This window comes from Aquarana catesbeiana, linkage group LG01, assembly GCF_042186555.1.
Source record: "Aquarana catesbeiana isolate 2022-GZ linkage group LG01, ASM4218655v1, whole genome shotgun sequence".
In the NCBI taxonomy this organism is placed as follows: domain Eukaryota; kingdom Metazoa; phylum Chordata; class Amphibia; order Anura; family Ranidae; genus Aquarana; species Aquarana catesbeiana.
Window position 1 is genome coordinate 603,157,360 of NC_133324.1, and position 18,719 is coordinate 603,176,078.

The following is an 18,719-nucleotide window of genomic DNA, read 5'->3' on the forward strand; positions in this document are numbered from 1 at the left end:
AATGGTGATTCACAAACTGAATGTTTCTCTATAGATTGGACAATGTATATATTAAAAAAAAAATGCAATAGATCAAAGCTTTGCCTGGCCTAAGAATTGATTTGCTCACTACTAGTTGCTGTTTTTGATTATCGAAAGTGTTTTACAAATGTTTTGAAAGTGTAGAAACCCAATATGCTGTGAAGATATTATCCAACCAGTCAGGTAGTAAAGGACCACATCAAATTACAGTGAGTCTCCTTACAAACAACCACTTGGTCTACATCTATCTGCTCCCCAGGCCCTATCTGGTGGTTTTAATTTAAAGAACATTGGGAATGTTCTCCTGCATTGCAGGAAACAGTGTTCCTTTGATCAAAGGTATCATACCCATTTCATTGACATACAGACCTTTAACCCTTTCTTAGGCATTGATACCCACAACGGTTTACTTCTCAGATTTCTTGCCTTAAGAATTAAGAGAATGTTAAGCCACCCAAAAGAAATGACAGGGTTAAATACTTTACATAGTTTGTTGCTGCAATGGTTTTATTCCCAGATGTCACTTTACAATCCAATTTCATTTTACACCTGGGAGTAATAAATGAAAGCTAATATTTTTTATGCAGCGGATCTGCATATGTCCTGGATAATAAATTCTGTATTTTTATGACACTGGTATAAAATGTTTGTAGGATCTGCATATTGAGGTGTTAAGTTGACACCAAGAGACATAGCGGAGTACTTAAAAGGATAATAACCTGAGTTATAAGGAACTGTAACATTGAGCAATGGTAGAGGTTAAATTAAGGAATTACAGTAAATAATAGTGTGAGAAGTTATAAAAAGTCACTCTGTTATGCAGATGGTTTGTGTGTGGCATCAGAAAAAAAAGGTGTTTAAAACTATGGGAAATGATTGTAGTACAGGGGAAGAGACTAACTGAATGATAATAGATAAAAAATGGAAAGAGAAATTAAAGGGCGAGGTTATTGCTTTGAATGTTTTATAACAATGAACTCTAAAAAGGAGTTTTGTTTGCTGTGGATAAATGCACATGATTTCTCTTTATAGTACCTAGAAATTTATGTGCTTAAATCAGTATTGCTTATCTGGCAGTATAGGGACCTCATTCCTTTACTACACCCAAACCGACAGTACAAATTAAAAAGAAAACGTATGTAAAAAATATTTTTAATTTTTTTACCATCTGTATTCTGCAATAGTGTTTCTGCCAATGAGGTCCAGCACTGTCATAGTTCTACACATTACATGTTACAGTATTAATGTTAAACTGTTTGTCAAAGAAATTTACAGCAAATGTAGCAAACCGATCTATCGGGTATATAAATTATTATGCATAACCCCCTATGTTTAATAGAAATGTGGCACATCAGCCTTTGTAGCCTCAGCTACTGTAGTATCCCTAAAATATATAGCCCCTGTTATGCTGGTGCCAGTCTATACCCCTCTCAATCAATATTGATCCTTATGCTGCTCTAGCCTTAGTAAATAGATAGGAAGTTGCTTCCTGGTTTCTGACCTTGGCCAAAATGATGTCATACTGTACATTCCAGGAGTCTTCATGGGCATTTTTATCTTTCATCTTGAGGAGGGGTTTTCTCAGTTAGGCATACCTTTCTGCCTGCATTGTGCTAAGGGCAGAAAGTAAATGCTATATGAATCATCTGCCATACTAAAGATGGCAGTGGCTACAAATGCTGGGGGGAGTTTAAAGTGAATTCTCAACAAAATAAAGCATGGAGACCTGGATGAATGAGTGAGTGTTCTTTGATGACTAAAATGAATTAAATAGCTTGTTCAATTTCTGGTGCTTAGATACAGTTAAGTTCTACTTTAATACCAGGCAAGTGCTTAGAAATGATAGCTACAAAACTTAGACCACTGAGGAATAGACCATGGCTCTTATGTGCTTTTGGCTTAAAACATGTGGAGCAGGAAATGAGGAAGTTTGTGTGCAGCCTACCTGTTTACTGCTGTTACTGATCCTTTAACTAAATCATCTGGGGCAAAGTTAGGAATAAAAACTTTTTAATACACATGTAACTCTCTGTGCCATAGAATGCCATCTAAATGCATTTTTTCACTTACTGTAAACTGCAGTAACATGATGCTACAACCCCAAGTCTTCTCTTCTGTTTACTTCCTGTTTGGGTCATTCTTCGGATGTCCATATCAGAGCCCACAAGATGTGGACACTTCTTATTGGATGTCCAACGGTGGGGATCTCTCATGATCCAGAAAAGTAGGATCCTATCTGAGAGGGGCAGCAGGGGTCCAGAGATCCCAGGGGGGGGGGAGGTGGCATCACAGCTCTGCAGATCAGCAGTCCTCTCACCCAGAACCAGCAGCAATAAGTGACCTGAAGGTGGTCTTATGTGAGTATATCTGGCTTCACAGGGTAAGGAGAGGAAATTAAAAAGTACAATGGGCAAGAGGGGGAAGGAGCAAAATGTAAGTTTGCTTACTGGAAAAGTACACTAACCCAACCTCACTAGCCCTCCTGTGCAAAAAAAAAACCTCCACTCCAATTGCTACTTTACCACGACAGGGATAGCCACAATGGTGCTGGCTGGCAGGTATTGTTTGTGAGTGTGTGTGTGTGTGTGTGTGTGGGAAGGGGGTACTTAGCTTTAAATATTCCCTATCCAATACTGGTTCCTTTCTTCATTCACAATTCTGTCTTAGGTAAGGTTTGGCAAGCAAAAAGGCTGCTCATCTCTACTCAGGAGCAGCCAAACACCAAATTGCTTGTGTCTCAGTTGGAATTAATTACGGTAACTCAAACAAAGCATTCTGTAGGTTTCCTCTAGTTTTCACTCTGTGACTTTAACTATTTTCATGGTCAGAGGTAACAGAAGCCTAGATGCCAGGTTCCAGGCTTCGTTCGTATGTGAGTATACAATGCTGTGAAAAAGTATTTGCCCCCTTTCAGATTTTTTTTTTTTTTTGCATATTTGTCACACTTAAATGACTCAAACAAATTTTGTTATTACACAAAGATAACCCGAGTAAATACAAAATGCAGTTTTTAAATGATGGTTTCATTTATTAAGGCAAAAAGCTGTCCAAAATTGCCTGGATTTATGTGAAAAAGTAATTGCCACCTAAACCTAATAACTGGTTGTGCCACCCTTGGCGGCAACAACTGCAATCAAGCGTTTGCAATAACTGGCAATGAGTCTTTCACATTGCTGTGGAGCAATTTTGTCCCACTCTTCTTTGCAGAATTGTTTTAATTCAGCCACATTGGAGGGTTTTCCAGCATGAACAGCCTGTGTAAGGTCATGATACAGCATCTCAATTGGATTTAAGTCCGGCTTTGACTAGGCCACTCCAAAACCTAAATTTTGCTTTGTTAGAACCATTTGGAGGGTGACTTGCTCTTGTGTTTCGGATCAATGTCCTGCTGCAGTTCGTGACCTCAAGCTCAAGTGTACTTGAGCTTGAGGTCACGAACTGGCCGGACATTCTCCTTTAGGATTTTCTGGTAGAGCTCAGAATTCATGGTTCCATCAATTATGGTAAGTCGTCCAGATCCTGAAGCTGCAAAGCAGCCCCAGACCATCACGCTACCACCACCATGTCTGACTGTGGGTATGATGTTTTTGTTGTGAAATGCTGTATTAGTTTTATGCCAGATGTAATGGGACGCACACCTTCCAAAAAGTAAAATTTTTGTCTCATCAGTCCACAGAATATTTGCCTAAAAGTCTTGGGGATAATCAAGATGTTTTTTGGTAAATGTGAAATGAGCCTTTGTGTTCTTTTTGGTCAACAGTGGCATTGGCCTTGGAATTCTCCCATGGATTCCATTTTGCCCAGTCTCTTTCTTATTGTTGAATCATGAACACTGATCTTATCTGAGGCAGGTGAGGCCTGCAGTTCTTTAGATGTTGTTCTGGGTTCTTTTATGACCTCCTGGATGAGTCGTCATCATGCTCTTGGAGTAATTTTTGTAGGCCGACTACTCCTGGGAAGGTTCACCACAAATGGAGTTATCTCCATTTGTGGATATTGGCTCTTCCCATGGTTCACTGGAGTTCCAAAGCCTTAGAAATGGCTTTGAAACCCTTCCTAGACCATTACATATTTGTTTCTAATCTGTTCTTGAATTTTTTTAAATTGTGGCATGATGTGTGACTTTTTGTGATCTGTTAGCATGTCAGACAGCTTCTATTTATGTGATTTCTTGATTCATCAGGTCTGGCAATAATCAGGCCTGGGTGTGGCAAGTGAAATTTAATTCAGCTTCCCAAAAAACTGTGCTTAAACACAGTTCATTCATGATTCAGCATGGGAGGGGGCAATTACTTTTTCACATAGGGCCAGGAAGATTTGAACAGCTATTTTCCCCTAATAAATTAAATAATAATTTAAAAACTGCATCTTGGATTTACTTAGGTTATCTTTGTGTAATATTAAAATTAGTTTGATGATCTGAATCATTTAAGAGTGAGAAATATGCAAAAAAATCAGCAAGGGGGCAAATACTTTTTTCACAGCACTGTATGTGGGGATAGTTGATTACTGTCGTTTACATATTATTTTATTATTTTTCCCTGTCTACACTGTATTATACTGGCTTATTTATCTCTCTATTTATTTAGATGCACCCGCCCTCCGAGGAAGTGTTTTTTAGCCACAAAACATTTCGGGCATATCTGGATGCATCCCATGTCTTATATAGACCGTCTATTTGATTTTAGCTCATTTGGATTTATTAGTATTATACCACTCTGTTTGAAAGTCACATAAACACGGAGGATGATATTTTATGCCACTTTGTGTAGTGTACTTTTATGCTATGATCTATTTCTAGGACAATGGTCTTTAATGTATATATTTTTTGCATGTTTATCATTTGCTGTATTCAATATGAGACAGTTTTCCACTGTCCAGATAATAAATACATATATATTTTTTATTATTGATTAATTTTCTAACCACATTGAACATGCTTCATTTAAAGTCCCAATTTGCTGCTTATTTAGATTTATATTAGGGATGGAGATGTAGGTTTTCCTGCGTCCCATTTAAAGTCCCACATTTTCCCATTCCCTTTCCCCCCTTCTTTTTGCCTATTTAATTAATTTTCACATTGTTTAACTGCTTGCCGACCAGCCGCCGTCATTATACTGGGGCAGGTCGGCACGTTCCCACGAGCTGTTGTAGCTATACGTCGGCTCCTTTAATCGGTATAGCAGGGGCGCGCGTGCCGCCGGAGTGTGGGGGCTGTGTATTGTGCAGAGGGTGGTGGCTGTGTATTGTGCAGAGGCTGGGGGCTGTGTAGTGTGCAGAGGGTGGGTGTCTGTGTATTGTGGGGGTCTGTGTATTGTGGGGGTCTGTGTACTGTGCAGAGGGTGGGGGTCTGTGTACTGTGCAGAGAGTGGGGGTCTGTGTACTGTGCAGGGGGGGGTCATTGTGTATTGTGCAGAGGGTGGGGGCTGTGCATTGTGCAGCGGGCGGGGGCTGTGTAGTGTGCAGACGGTGGGTGTCTGTGTATTGTGGGGGTCTGTGTACTGTGCAGAGAGTGGGGGTCTGTGTACTGTGCAGAGGGTGGGGGTCTGTGCACTGTGCAGGGGGGTCATTGTGTATTGTACAGAGGGTGGGGGGGCTGTGTATTGTGCAGAGGATGGGGGCTGTGTATTTTGCAGAGGGTGGGGGTCTGTATTGTGGGAGTCTGTGTACTGTACAGAGGGTGGGGGGTTTGTGTACTGTGCAGAGGGTGGGGTCTGTGTACTGTGCAGAGGGTGGGGGGCTGTGTACTGTGCAGAGGGTGGGGGCTGTGTACTGTGCAGATGGTGGGGGCTGCGTATTGTGGGGGCTGTGTACTGTGCACATTCAAATTTAATTGACTAAAATTAGTTTATTCGACTAAAATGTACTGGAGATTTTAGTCGACTGAAATACAATGACTAAAATGGGACTAAAACTAAAATGGCATTTTAGTCAAAGACTATGACTAAAACACTTGCAGAAGACTTAAATTGGACTTAAACTAAAATGCCATTAAAAATGCCATTATGCCTCGTACACACAATCGGATTGTTGGCCAACAAAACCGTGTAATTTTGTCCGAAGGGTGTTGGCTCAAACTTGTCTTGCATACACACGGTCACACAAGTGTTGGCCAACAATTACGAACGTAGTGATGTACTAGACGTATTACGTGGTTTTTCAGCTCTTTAGCGCCACCCTTTGGGCTCCTTCTGCTAATTTTGTGTTAGTAGAAGTTTGGTGCGTGTTGATTTGCCTTTTTCTTTTCGCGTTTTTCATTTAGCTCTTTTCATTTCGCGCTTTTCAGTCCGTTTCTGAGCAGCCATTTGTCCACGAAACATGTTGCGGAATCGGAGGAGATAAGGTGTTATTTATTATTGTCCTTGGAGTTATTGCTTTGACATTATTTTTTGGGTTGAATAATAATGATTTGATTTGGTATATTTTCTATATTTTTGGATGCATAGAATGCACTTTTTGGTTAAGTTCTATTGACAGATAGCATGTCTAATTTTTATTTTATTTTTTTAATGCACAATAAAAAAAATACTTGGCTATGTGTTTTACTTCAAATGACAAATAACTCCATCAGTATCACCAGCAAAGCAGCTTCATTATTATCCCATTAAAGAAGACAATTGTGCGCTGCATTTGGAGATTTCATAATTTGCCACGTCACAAATGTTAATTCTCCATTACAAACGCTAGTTTACAAGACCGACCGCTTCTGCTTCTGAGCATGTGTGTTTGTACTTTGGACTTTTGTCCGATGGACTTGTGTACACACGATCGGACAATCAGACAACAAACATTTGTTGGCGGAAAATTTGAGAACCTGCTAGCCAACATTTGTTGGTGGAAAATCCGACAACAATTGTCTGATGGAGAATACACGCGGTCCGATTGTCTGCCAACAAGCTCACATCCAACATTTCCCGTCGGAAAGTCCAATCGTGTGTACGGGGCTTAAGACTAAAACTGAATCGAAATTTGCTGCCAAAATTAACACTGGTCTCAGGGCACCCAAATACTAGACCCTGTACAGCATATGTGAAAAGTGGCTGCTATAGATGAAGTGCGTTGCAGCAATTTCAACTACTGTATGACCCAGCCCATGAAAAGAGGAAAATTAAAAAGTAAATAAATAGGTCGGGGGATATCACCAACCATTCCCTAGATGTCTGAAGCTTGATGATATCAAATAAGAAAATGTAGTTCTTTTACCAATTTAAAGAAAAATCAAGTTATTATTCGAACTTTCAAGAAATATGAATTTTACTATTTTAGAAAACAGGTGGAGAGAGGACGATATATTTATAATTATCCCCATAAATACTATTTAAAGAGAACGTATACTGATTTTGTATATATTTTCTTTTGATTCATTTTTGTTCTGTTAAAAAAAATATGAAATACTGCATATTAACATTTCATATTTATGATTTCCAACCAGCATATTGAACTGTAGATGTCTTTTCAAGTGTTTACCAGGCTACACATAACTGCTTTTACAAAAAAAAAAAAAAAATCCTCAAGAGGTGAAGCTCAATAGTAGACACACAGCTACATTTGAATCAGTAGTCACATGTGTCATATGTTTAAAAGTGTGCTTTCATAAGCACCATTTCCATTAATACCCCCCTTTTCACTAGTTTCCAGGTTATCCTGAGTAAAAAAATAGGTTTTAGGTGTTTGATCAACTGGCAGTATGAATTCAATATTCTGCAACCTTGACAAGCTAGCAAACATCATTCTTTGCACCTTTTACTTTTTTTTTTAACTGGTGAAAACAAGGGTAGTGTCATCGATGTTGTTATGTGCGAAACACGTTAGAATTTTACCCACTTGTCATACCCCAGATTTATGAAAAGTTTACATCAGATTTAGACCTGCTTTTTTTTTCATCCATTTTACCCATTTTCTATCACACTGGATGGTGACAACGCCTGCATAATATATGTTGAAACTGCCACTTTTTGTCTTTCACCAGAAGCCTGTGTGGCAGGGTGACAAGCACAGTAGTGAGAGAGAGAGAGAGGGACTGAGCATTGTCACCCTATAGCAGGAAGTGTATGAAGAATGACTGCCATAGCAGGAAAACCATATATTATTTTATTAAAAGCAGTAAATTTAAAAACACACTGCAAAATTACTATTCAAAGTTTATTAACAAGTTAAAGCTTATTTGATATTTTAGTGACTGGGTTTACATATGCTTTAACCTCTTCCCTTCTTCTTTTGGCTATAATGCGGGCTCACATTGCCAGGAGGACGTCTATGAATGTCCTCACATGATCGCGCTGCCCACGTGCCCCCAGTGTCCCTATTATCAGTCCAGACCCAACATTGCCCACAAGTGCTGCCAATCTGTACCCATCAATGCTGCCAATCAGTACCCATCAGTGCTGCCAATCAGTGCCCATCAGGGATGCTTATCAGTGCCACCTATCAGTGCCGCCTATCAGTGCCGCCTATCAGTGCCCATCAGTGCCACCTATCAGTGCCCATCAGCGCCACATATCAGTGCAGCCTCATCAGTGCCACCTCAGTGCCCATCAGTGCAGCATATCAGTGCCTATCAGTGCAGGCTCATCAGCACACATCAGTGAAGGAGAAGAATTACTTATTTAGAAACTTTTATGACAAAAACTAATAAAAACCTTTTTTTTTTTTTTCAAAATTTTCCTTCTTTTTTCACTTGTTTAGCAAAAAATAAAAAAAACCACTGGTGATTAAATACCACCAAAAGAAAGCTCTATCTGTCTCAAAAAAATATACAAATTTTGTTTGGGTATAGTGTTTCATGACCGCTCAATTATCATTCAAATTGTGACAGCGCTGAAAGCTGGAAATTGGCCTGGGTAGGAAGAGGGTAAAAGTACCCAGTAGGCAAGTAGTTAAAGGTAAAAAAAATGTTTGTCAAACAGGTAACCTCATGTCTCTCTTTCTAATTTTGCTCCCACTTCTGAACAATCTTCTCTTCCCTCGAGGCCTCGAACAACTTGGGGAGATTTCATGGTGGACCAGGCATGATTTCACACGTGTATGCCACTTCCTCACGTCCCTTTCCTTTCCTTTCTGGTCCTCTATCCAAGAAACCTAAAAAGCTCTGTCCTTGGAAGATTAACAATACCTTCAGCTTCACTACTGGCTGACCACTCTATGGAGCACCTCCACCTTTCCAGGGCACTGATATTTGTTTGCCACAAACATGTCTTACTCTTTTCCCAAAACAGTATATTGATTCTGGTAGAATTAGTTCCTGTGAAAGTGAATATCATATTTTCATGGCTCCTACAGCACAAACAATTTTCCAAGATAAAGATATAGAAAAATATATCGTATGCTCCCTCTCACTTGTGAAACCGAGTACTGTGTTTCATGATATTTAGGCTAAACGACTAGGCTTATAGTGGTAAAAATGTTTAAATAATTAGATAAAGCAATCAGAATATCAATAAACAAGTCGACATCATTAGAAGTAGTCAAACCAGAAAAACCATCCCAGACTATATTATTAAGTGACTGCTCTAAAAGGTATGTGTTTTCTGTTCTTAATGTACTAAGAATATATCTATGTTTGAAGTTCATAAGATAGCTGTCTACAAAGTTCAATATGAATATATATAGCATTTCCTCACTATTGACCCTCATTAAGGTCAGTAGAGGGCTGCCTGGTTTAAGACTACTAGAGGTTCCTGCTCACAGTCTGTACCCAGTCGGGGTGACAGGGCCTACCTCCTGTTGAGGTCATTAGCTACATGGTTATAGGCGGCTCACGTAGAGTTATCTCTTTGTGGAATTATGACTGTCAGTCAATTCTCACCCTGTTTATGTCTTATACTGTAAACAATGCTTTGTACTTCATGTATAAACTGAAATTCTTTAATAAAAATCTATGGTTAAAAAAAAAAAAAAAAAGAAAAATATATCACTGGCAGCCAGGATGTGGCCGAACATAATGACATCAATAGATGTCACATATGCAACAAATAGTTTTTCCTGACATCACAGATGAGTGTCAGTGGGCAGGACCAGGAGTGGTGTGGAAAAAGAGTGGTGTGGTAAATGTCAGTGACCATTAAGACTAGCACTGCAGCCACTTCATCCTGCGACCATCTTGGAATCGAGCCGAACACCGACTGATGCTTGTACATGTATTTTGGAGTTAGCACTGGCTGCAGTGATAGCCTTGTAAGTGCAATACCTCTATTTTTATTTATATATTACATTTTGAAACTGGGAACACTAGATTTTGTGCGCTTTCTGTTTGCTCTCATATACAGTATCTCACAAAAGTGAGTACATCCCTCACATTTTTGTAAATATTTTATTATATCTTTTCATGTGACAACACTGAAGAAATTACACTTTGCTACAATGTAAAGTACTAAGTGTACAGCTTGTATAATAGTGTAAATTTGCTGTCCCCTCAAAATAACTCAACACACAGCCATTAGTGTCTAAACCGCTGCCAACAAAATTGAGTACACCCCTAAGTGAAATTGTCCAAATTGGGCCAAATGTGTCAATATTTTGTGTGGCCACCATTATTTCCAGCACTGCCTTAACCCTTTTTGGCATGGAGTTCACCAGAGCTTCGCAGGTTGACACTGGAGTCCTCTTCCACTCCTCCATGATGACATCACGGAGCTGGTGGATGTTAAAGACCATGAGCTCCTCCACCTTCCGTTTGAGGATGCCCAATAGGTTTTAAGTCTGGAGACACGCTTAGCCAGTCCATCACCTTTACCCTCAGCTTCTTTAGCAAGGCAGTGGTCATCTTGGAGATGTGTTTGGGGTCGTTATCATGTTGGAATACTGCCCTGCGGCCCAGTCCCTGAAGGGAGGGGCTCATGCTCTGCTTCAGTATGTCACAGTACATGTTGGCATTCTTGGTTCCCTCAATGAAGTATGCCGGTGTTCTGACATATAGTGTCCTCCTATCAGATAGTGTCCGCCCCGTACTGCGCAGGCGCAGCGCCTGCGCAGTACGGAGCAGCAGGAGATGCCGAAAATGCCCGAAGTTGATCAGCTGACCATCAGCTGTACACGGCGCTCGGGCTCCTGTTAGCGATGGCTGTGTAAGAGGGCCCCTTGCGGGCTCGCTTCGCTCGCCACCTTCGGGCACGGCCTCGCTGCGCTCGGCAACTATTTATTCTAACTCTATGTCCACTTGGATAGTAGGGAATGATCCTGGACGTAGGGTAAGAATAAATGCACAGGCACCGTGTACAGCTGATGATCAGCTGTTGAACTTCGGAGACTTTCGGCGTCTCGTTTGTCCTCCGTACTGCGCCTGCGCAGCACAGGGCGGACACTTCTGGATAGGGGACTGTATTCGACAAGACACCGGCAGCACTCATGCAGCCCCAGACCATGGCACTCCCACCACCATGCTTGACTGTAGGCAAGACACACTTGTCTTTGTACTCCTCACCGGGTTGCCGCCACACACGCTTGACACCATCTGAACCAAATAAGTTTATCTTGGTCTTATTAGACCACAGGACATGGTTCCAGTTCTGGCTGTGTGTTGAGTTATTTTGAGGGGACAGCAAATTTACACTCTTATACAAGCTGTACACTTACTACTTTACATTGTAGCAAAGAGTCATTTCTTCAGTATTGTCACATGAAAAGAGATAATAAAATGTTTACAAAAATGTGAGAGGTGTACTCACTTTTGTGAGATACTTTATAATGTACATCTGTTGCTTCTGAGGATCAGTGTACCCATTTTTGGGAGAGAGTGAAGATTCACCAGCCGATCATTGGAGCCATTATTCCTGAAGGAAATAAAGCTTGTTATGACCTTTCTGGTAATTTATATGGGTGGTGGAAACATAAAGCACATTACATTATCCAGTTCACATTGTCACAGTGGTGGCTGAATTATTTATTAGACTTTTTTTAATATTGTTATAAATTGAGTGGATACGTGTTTATACATATTTTTCTTGTACATTAGCACAGTGGATTGTTTCTTACTACAGTACATATTTGATATAAAGCATTGATTTGCTGAGTTGCACTGCAGTAATTTTCATTATTTAGATTTAAATACCTACAAAAATCCTTACCAGCAGTACTTCACCTACATATCTTTATTTTTTGTGCTTGACTCGGCTACAGTTGAATACCACTATTTTTTTGTAGAGGTGAATTGAGTGGGAAAGGTTTAGAATCTCTGGTATATTTTATTGATTGTGACTGATTAGTAACACTCTAGCCCAAAACTTAAAACAAAATATATTTTGGCTTGTGCAGTAATTTATTTTGATAAGAGCTAACACAGAAGAAAAGGGTGCTTAAAAAGTCTGAGATATGTCCTGAAATTTACATTTGGTGAATCAGTATCGAATATGGTGCTATTTCCTTAGGCCCGGTTCACACTGATGCAACAATCGCTCATGTTAGAAAGTTTCAAAAGTTTACATAAAAGGCATCATATTTTCTTTATGATAGCGGTATTACTTATTTGGCCACTCATTATTTACTCTGACATTTCTTTTCAGACACTGCTCTTTTCGAAAGCTACACTCAAGGGGAGATACGAGAGCTTGTATCTACTCTGGTAGAAAGGTACAGCCAGTCCTTGCATTCTGGAGACGACCCAAAAAATGTACCAAGGATGAAGAGAGCACGTGTGCGAAAACAGCCATGCACCATAAAGGAGCTGGAAGTCAGAGTCAGCGAGTTGGGGCTGGGATATGTATCAGACGAGACAGTCCTGTTTCGCTATTGCAGTGGTACATGCGAAGCTGCTGTGCGCAACTACGACCTCTCTTTACAGAGCATTCGAGGAAAAAAGAAAATAAAAAAAGAGAAAGTGAGAGCAAGACCTTGCTGCAGGCCTCTAGCATACGATGACGATATTTCTTTTCTGGACTCCAAAAACCATTACCATACTATTAAAGAGGTCTCAGCTAAAGACTGTGGCTGCGTCTGACAAATAATAATAAATGAAAGAAAAATAATGAGTATGTCCTATCTCTGCTGTTTTTGTCACCTGGAAACAGGAGTTCACAAGATTTATCATTTCTACCTCACTTAATTATATAAAATGGAGACCTGATTTTGCTACTTAAGCAAATGGTTTCGAAAAATCAATACAGCTTGATGGATGTGGAAAGTTGAAAGTTCTCTGTAACATATACAGATTTTGGTTACCTTGGCCCTTCTATTTTGTGACATTTCTGTGCAGTAAACACAGAGAAATTGAAAGGGAATAAAGTTTTGAGCTGCATGTGGAATTTCCTTCCTTGTTACTATGATAAACTAAATACCAGTTTGCTTTAAAGGCTGTCTAGCCAGTTCATCTTCCAATAGCCACTTTCAAAGTTTCAGGGCTTGATTTAACCAACAGAATACACAATTTGCAACTTCGCAAACAGATGTGAGTGGGGACCGTTGTATAACATATTAAGCAGTTATTGTTATCTGTGCCAAAAATCCTAGCTTTTTTCACTTTAAAAGTTTGTGACTTGTTGCTAGTGTGCATTTTACTATGCAGTTACAACAGCCTAATCAATATACAGACGACAGGTTATAAACAATATTTAATTATATATGTGCACGTTTTGCCTGTAAATGTCGTTGAATGCCTATTAGTATGGGGTGACATTTTTCCCATAAGGGTATTATTTATAAGTATTATGAAGACCTTTCACAGCAGGCCAGGGTTGGTTATAACAGAGATATGACCTACTCTATTATCTTTGCATAGTCATGATGAAATTTTGTATTTACATTCTACACGCTAGAGATATGTATAAATACAAATAATGAGCTATTCTAGTACAAAGATGTCGCAATTTACCCAGAATCCATTAGATGTGGCTTAACAGAAAAGTTAGGAACAATCATTTTGTCCCATAGATGCTTAAACTCTCTTCTAAAGTCCACCCAAAACAAATGGTTCCATATTCGCTGAAAAAGTGCAGGATGTAGTCCTCTGCTGTAATTGTGACTCACATGCTTGCATATTTATAGGTTTGTGACCCTATATATGTTTGTACCATCAGCAGTGAGATCCATTAGCACTGTCATCTGTCACATCCCTGGCAGATTTCACTTAGCAGCAGCATCATTAAGCCCCGGTGGAAAATACAGTAGGGGGCCAGGTGAAAACACTGATCTCTTCCATGGCAAAAGCTGCATTTATTCTTTCCCGGACACCTTATTTATTCTAGATAAAATGATGTTGTTTGCTCAAATAGAAAGTCGAGTCTTTAGGATTCTGTGCAGTGTTACAATTTACAGTTACAGCTAGCTGCATCTATATTTATAGCTATAATTAATCCTCTTACCATATAATGGCTAATCTTTTCTACATCTATAAAGCCTTTGTTTAAATGGCAACAACACTTTCCTATTGAAAAAGCTGCAGACATACATATATGGAATATAACACAAACAGATGAAAAGAAATAATTTAGATATTTGCATCTACTTTCTAAAGTGTATAAGAATTACAGTACAACAATAAATGTGTTGTTGTGTACAACTCTTTTTTTAAACATTAGAAAAAATATGTTTAAATTGAACCAATTATAGGTATTCATCCTAGCATGCTTGCATTGGTTTAACTCTTTTTGGAAGAACTAAAGTTCAAAAGTGATTGTATACCAATAGCCACAAGTTAAATTATATGTATAGTCAAAACTTATTTTTAGTTTTGAATAGAGTATGGAAAGGTTAAACTCCTGACAGTTTATTTTTTGCTGTATTTGTACCATTGATGAGATTTCCTTTTTACTTCCTGTCCCAGAGATGCAAATGGAAGTTAGTGGAACTCTCATAAAGTGAAGACAATTCCCACTAAAGCCTGGTACACATGCACCGAAGGTCAGCCACTACAGCAGGAACGATCTGACTTTCAGTACATGTGTACCCCTATCTGTTCAACAGAAGCCGGTCTAACACCTGGCTTCTTCGAACAGTCTTGCTGGAAAACCATCAATTCAGTCAGCACTTGCAGCCAATGGCTGCAAATGCTGATCAGTGTATTCTGGAGGAGGGGAAGTTCCCATGTCAGAATACAAAGCACAGTGGGAGAGATCTAGATCTAGATTTTTCTATTCAACCTGCTGGTCGAGCAAAAAAAAAACTGAACGTGTATACCCAGCTTTAGACTGTTGTCCAAAAATATGTGTTCCCATTGTAATATTTTACCTTACCTATTGTTCTGGGGACAATCCAACATTTTAGAGTTGTCCTCAGAACAGGCTTTCCCATTGGAAGATTTTCCTTTACTTATTGTTCAGGGGGACAACTCTAAAATGTTGGATCGCTCATCACTTTCTATTTCAGTGACAATGGTCACCACAACAAATAGAGGGGTGAATCTGCCCAATTGGACACGCATAGAAATAAAAACTTGACAGGGTCTAACCCTTTCCTACTCTGTCCAAAACTAGTTTTGTCTAGAGATACATTTTAATGCCTTTTTAAGTGATTAACTTTTAAGCAATAATGTTTTATCAAGTGAAAAGTATGCATAGTAACCAAGCTTATACACAGAAGCTATGTAAGCTAGCACTTTCCCCACCCAGGTCTAAACTGCTAAACCCGATTATCTATGAACCTTATCTATAGGATTTAAATGTGACTAAAAATTTAACTTTTACGCACATTTATAATGATTTTATGTTAAATCACAAAGTATAAGATTAAGGAAATGGATGGTTGGCACTTCAGTTACATCCAAAAAATTGCATTTCTTTATTTATTAAACATGTACAATGCTGTAAAAACAGTAAATAACTTATGTCAGAAATGCATAGGCTGTTTTTACAGCAATTTACACATTTAGTTCATAAAGAAATACTATTTTTTGGATGTCTTCCCGAGTGCCGACCATCCCTTTCCTTATTCTGATAAGGTGGAGGTGTCAGCAGCCTTGAGGTCTGAGCAGCAGGCGAAGCTGTTATGTTGGAAGGTTGTAGCGCCCTAACACCTGTTTTCCCACAAATACAAGATACTAGAAATTCAACATGAAGTTCTAAAAACACAAAAACCAAATTTAAAAAAAAAAGAAAGAATGCTCATTTTGCCAGGAAAAAGTCTCTTCCGCTATATTCTTGAGGTCTGTTGTTTTTAGTCTCTATAGCATTTCTTTCTTTATCACATCTTTTTCTGCTTCTCTGTTAGCCACATTTGCACAATAGTCCAGTCCAATTCCTTCCTGTCCATATGTTTGGCAATACTTCGTCCAATCCACCTTCTCTTTCTGCTTATATTGTTGACCATCAATATCTCCTCTATCCATCTGTCTCATTCAGTCCACAACAGTCCTTTTTATCCACTTTGTGCTTATCTTCTGCTTCCCTCATTCTACACATATCGACTGCCTCATCGCTTCCACATTCTGTGACTTTTGTGCACTGTGCCCAGAACATCTTGTCCACTTACCCACTATCCTCCCATTTCTTACATATGATCATTCTGCTTCAGTCCAGCATTTTCCCTCTCTGACACTTTTGCACACTCTCACATGTAGTTTATGCAATATCAGACCTTTTTAGACAGGCCAACAGCTATAGCTGTAATGTTCTGGAGGGGTCTTCTATTAAAGAGCCTAAAGATCTGGTGAATACCCATGTGCCCTTGCCTGTACCACCAGCAGAAACAGTATGGTGCACCACTTAGAATAGCTACTGTAAGCTTCAGAGGGAAAAAATGTAAAAGATATAATAATGATAACAGAATGAATATTAATAAGCTACAGCATTACAATTATTCCTTACAAGCTAGTGGTTAGATTAGGTGAATGATCTTGATAGATTTCATAGGATCAAAGATACTGTGCTCCACTACAGATATTTATACCCATGCACCCCCAGAGCCCAGGACTGGCTCACAAGTGGTTTGTTCTCCGCCTTCAATTTAATAGTAGAAACAAGAGAAACAGATTCACCACAAAATCAAAGTCATTGTTACGGATTTAATGAAAGATACACTGTAAGACAGACCACCCACCCCTCAAAGGACAGTGTTTCAGATGGTCTGTCTTGTGCGGGACCATTTAATAAATCCTCAATCAATAGCCTAGTGCAAGAGAGATCACCCAAAATGCCACTGTCTGAAAGAGAGAGGCGCTTTAGCGCATTGGACCATTCACTAAATTCTTATGGCTTTTATTTTGAAGTCCAGCCTCCTTTCTTTTTTCTGCTAAATTATCTTGATAGTTGTTTGCTTAATCACTGTGTGTAAATTAAAACATGATAAAGAATACAGTCATACCCATTTACTAAGGTAGTTTAGATTTTAGTTTAATGCATTCAAATTCAAAAAGATGATACTTTCCTTTTTAAATCTTAACTGCTGTTTGCACTGCCTAATAAATACATTGTAATATTTGACCTACAGAACATTGGCTTCATGTCACTTCTGATTAAACCCAAAAAACTGAGAAACATACAAAAAGGGAATAACCTTCCATATTGGCCTTTCTGCTAATGATATTAGAAAGCTAATGAGGATTTTAGGTACTTTGTAGAATTTGGCAGGGATTTCTACTTAAGCACTTGGTAGGCAAAACACAGTAAAAGCCCTTATTGTTTCAACCTGTTTTGATCTCTGAATTTATGTTCTCACTGGGGTTTACCATTTCTATGCTCTGAAACAAGTTCTGTTTGAGCCTGCCCCTGAAGATAGCGAGAACATGATTCCACAGGTAATGGTCACCCTCTAGTGGATTTAATTATAAAATGTTACAATCACATAAACATGATTTTTGCCTGTTTAATGTCAATTTACAAGTAGAATAATGCTTACTACTGAATCTAAAAAGGTATAGAACAACTCCAGCTGACTAAGTATCAGATGTGGGTGCAATTATTAATTTATTTTTTGCAAGGCAAAATTCTTTGGTAGGAAACATTTTAAAAGTTACCGTTAGATGCATATAAATAGGGTAGCAAAGCAAATATTTCACTATTTAAGTTCAATCATTATTTCAGTATTTTAGGACCATTTAGGACCATTATTGTGTATGGAGGATGTTTCTCTTAGTCCACATTTTATAGTCTTCATGGCAACCTTCCTGCAAATGGTGCTGTAAAGTTTAGCTAAAGCCAAGCTAAATGCAGAATAAGCAATGTCAAAGTTCAGCTGTGCCATGCTATTAGACTGTGTGTGATTTCTTCTGGGGTCATTTCTCATCCTCTTTTTTTCTAGTGAGGTCTGAAGGGTGTAGTCCATGATAAAGTAGACTATATTACCAAAAGTATTGGGATGACTGCCTACATGCACAAGAACTTTAATAGTATCCTAGTCTTAGTCCGTAGGTTTCAATGTTGGCCCACCCTGTGCAGCTATAACAGCTTCAACTCTTCTGGGAAGGCTGTCCACGAGGTTTAGGAGTGTGTCTATGGGAATGTTTGATCAGTCTTCCAGAAGCGAATATGTGAGGTCAGGTACTGATGTGGATGAGAATGCCTGGCTCGCAATCTCCAGTCTCTAATTCACCGCAAAGGTATTCTATCAGGTTGAGGTCATGACTTTGTGCAGGCCAGTCAATTTCCTCCACCTCAAACTCGCTCATCCATGTCTTTATGGACCTTGCTTTGTGCACTGATGTGCAGTCATGTTGGAACAGGAAGTGGCCATCCTCACAAAGTTGGGAGCATGAAATTGTCCAAACTGTTTTGGTATGCTGATGCCTTACCCCTGAAAAACAACTCTACACCATAATCCCCCCCTCCACCAAATGA

General features: G+C 39.2%; 1 protein-coding gene across 1 annotated transcript in view; it reads left to right on the forward strand.

Moving 5' to 3' along the window:
• NRTN (neurturin) overlaps positions 1 to 18,351 on the forward strand; it is a 253,877-nt gene extending 235,526 nt beyond the window's left edge. The window contains exon 3 of the mRNA XM_073598914.1: positions 12,519 to 18,351. Coding sequence (XP_073455015.1) covers positions 12,519 to 12,952 — 434 coding nt within the window. The 3' untranslated portion in view covers positions 12,953 to 18,351. The remainder of the gene's footprint in view (positions 1 to 12,518) is intronic.
• The last annotated feature ends 368 nt before the right edge of the window (positions 18,352 to 18,719 follow it).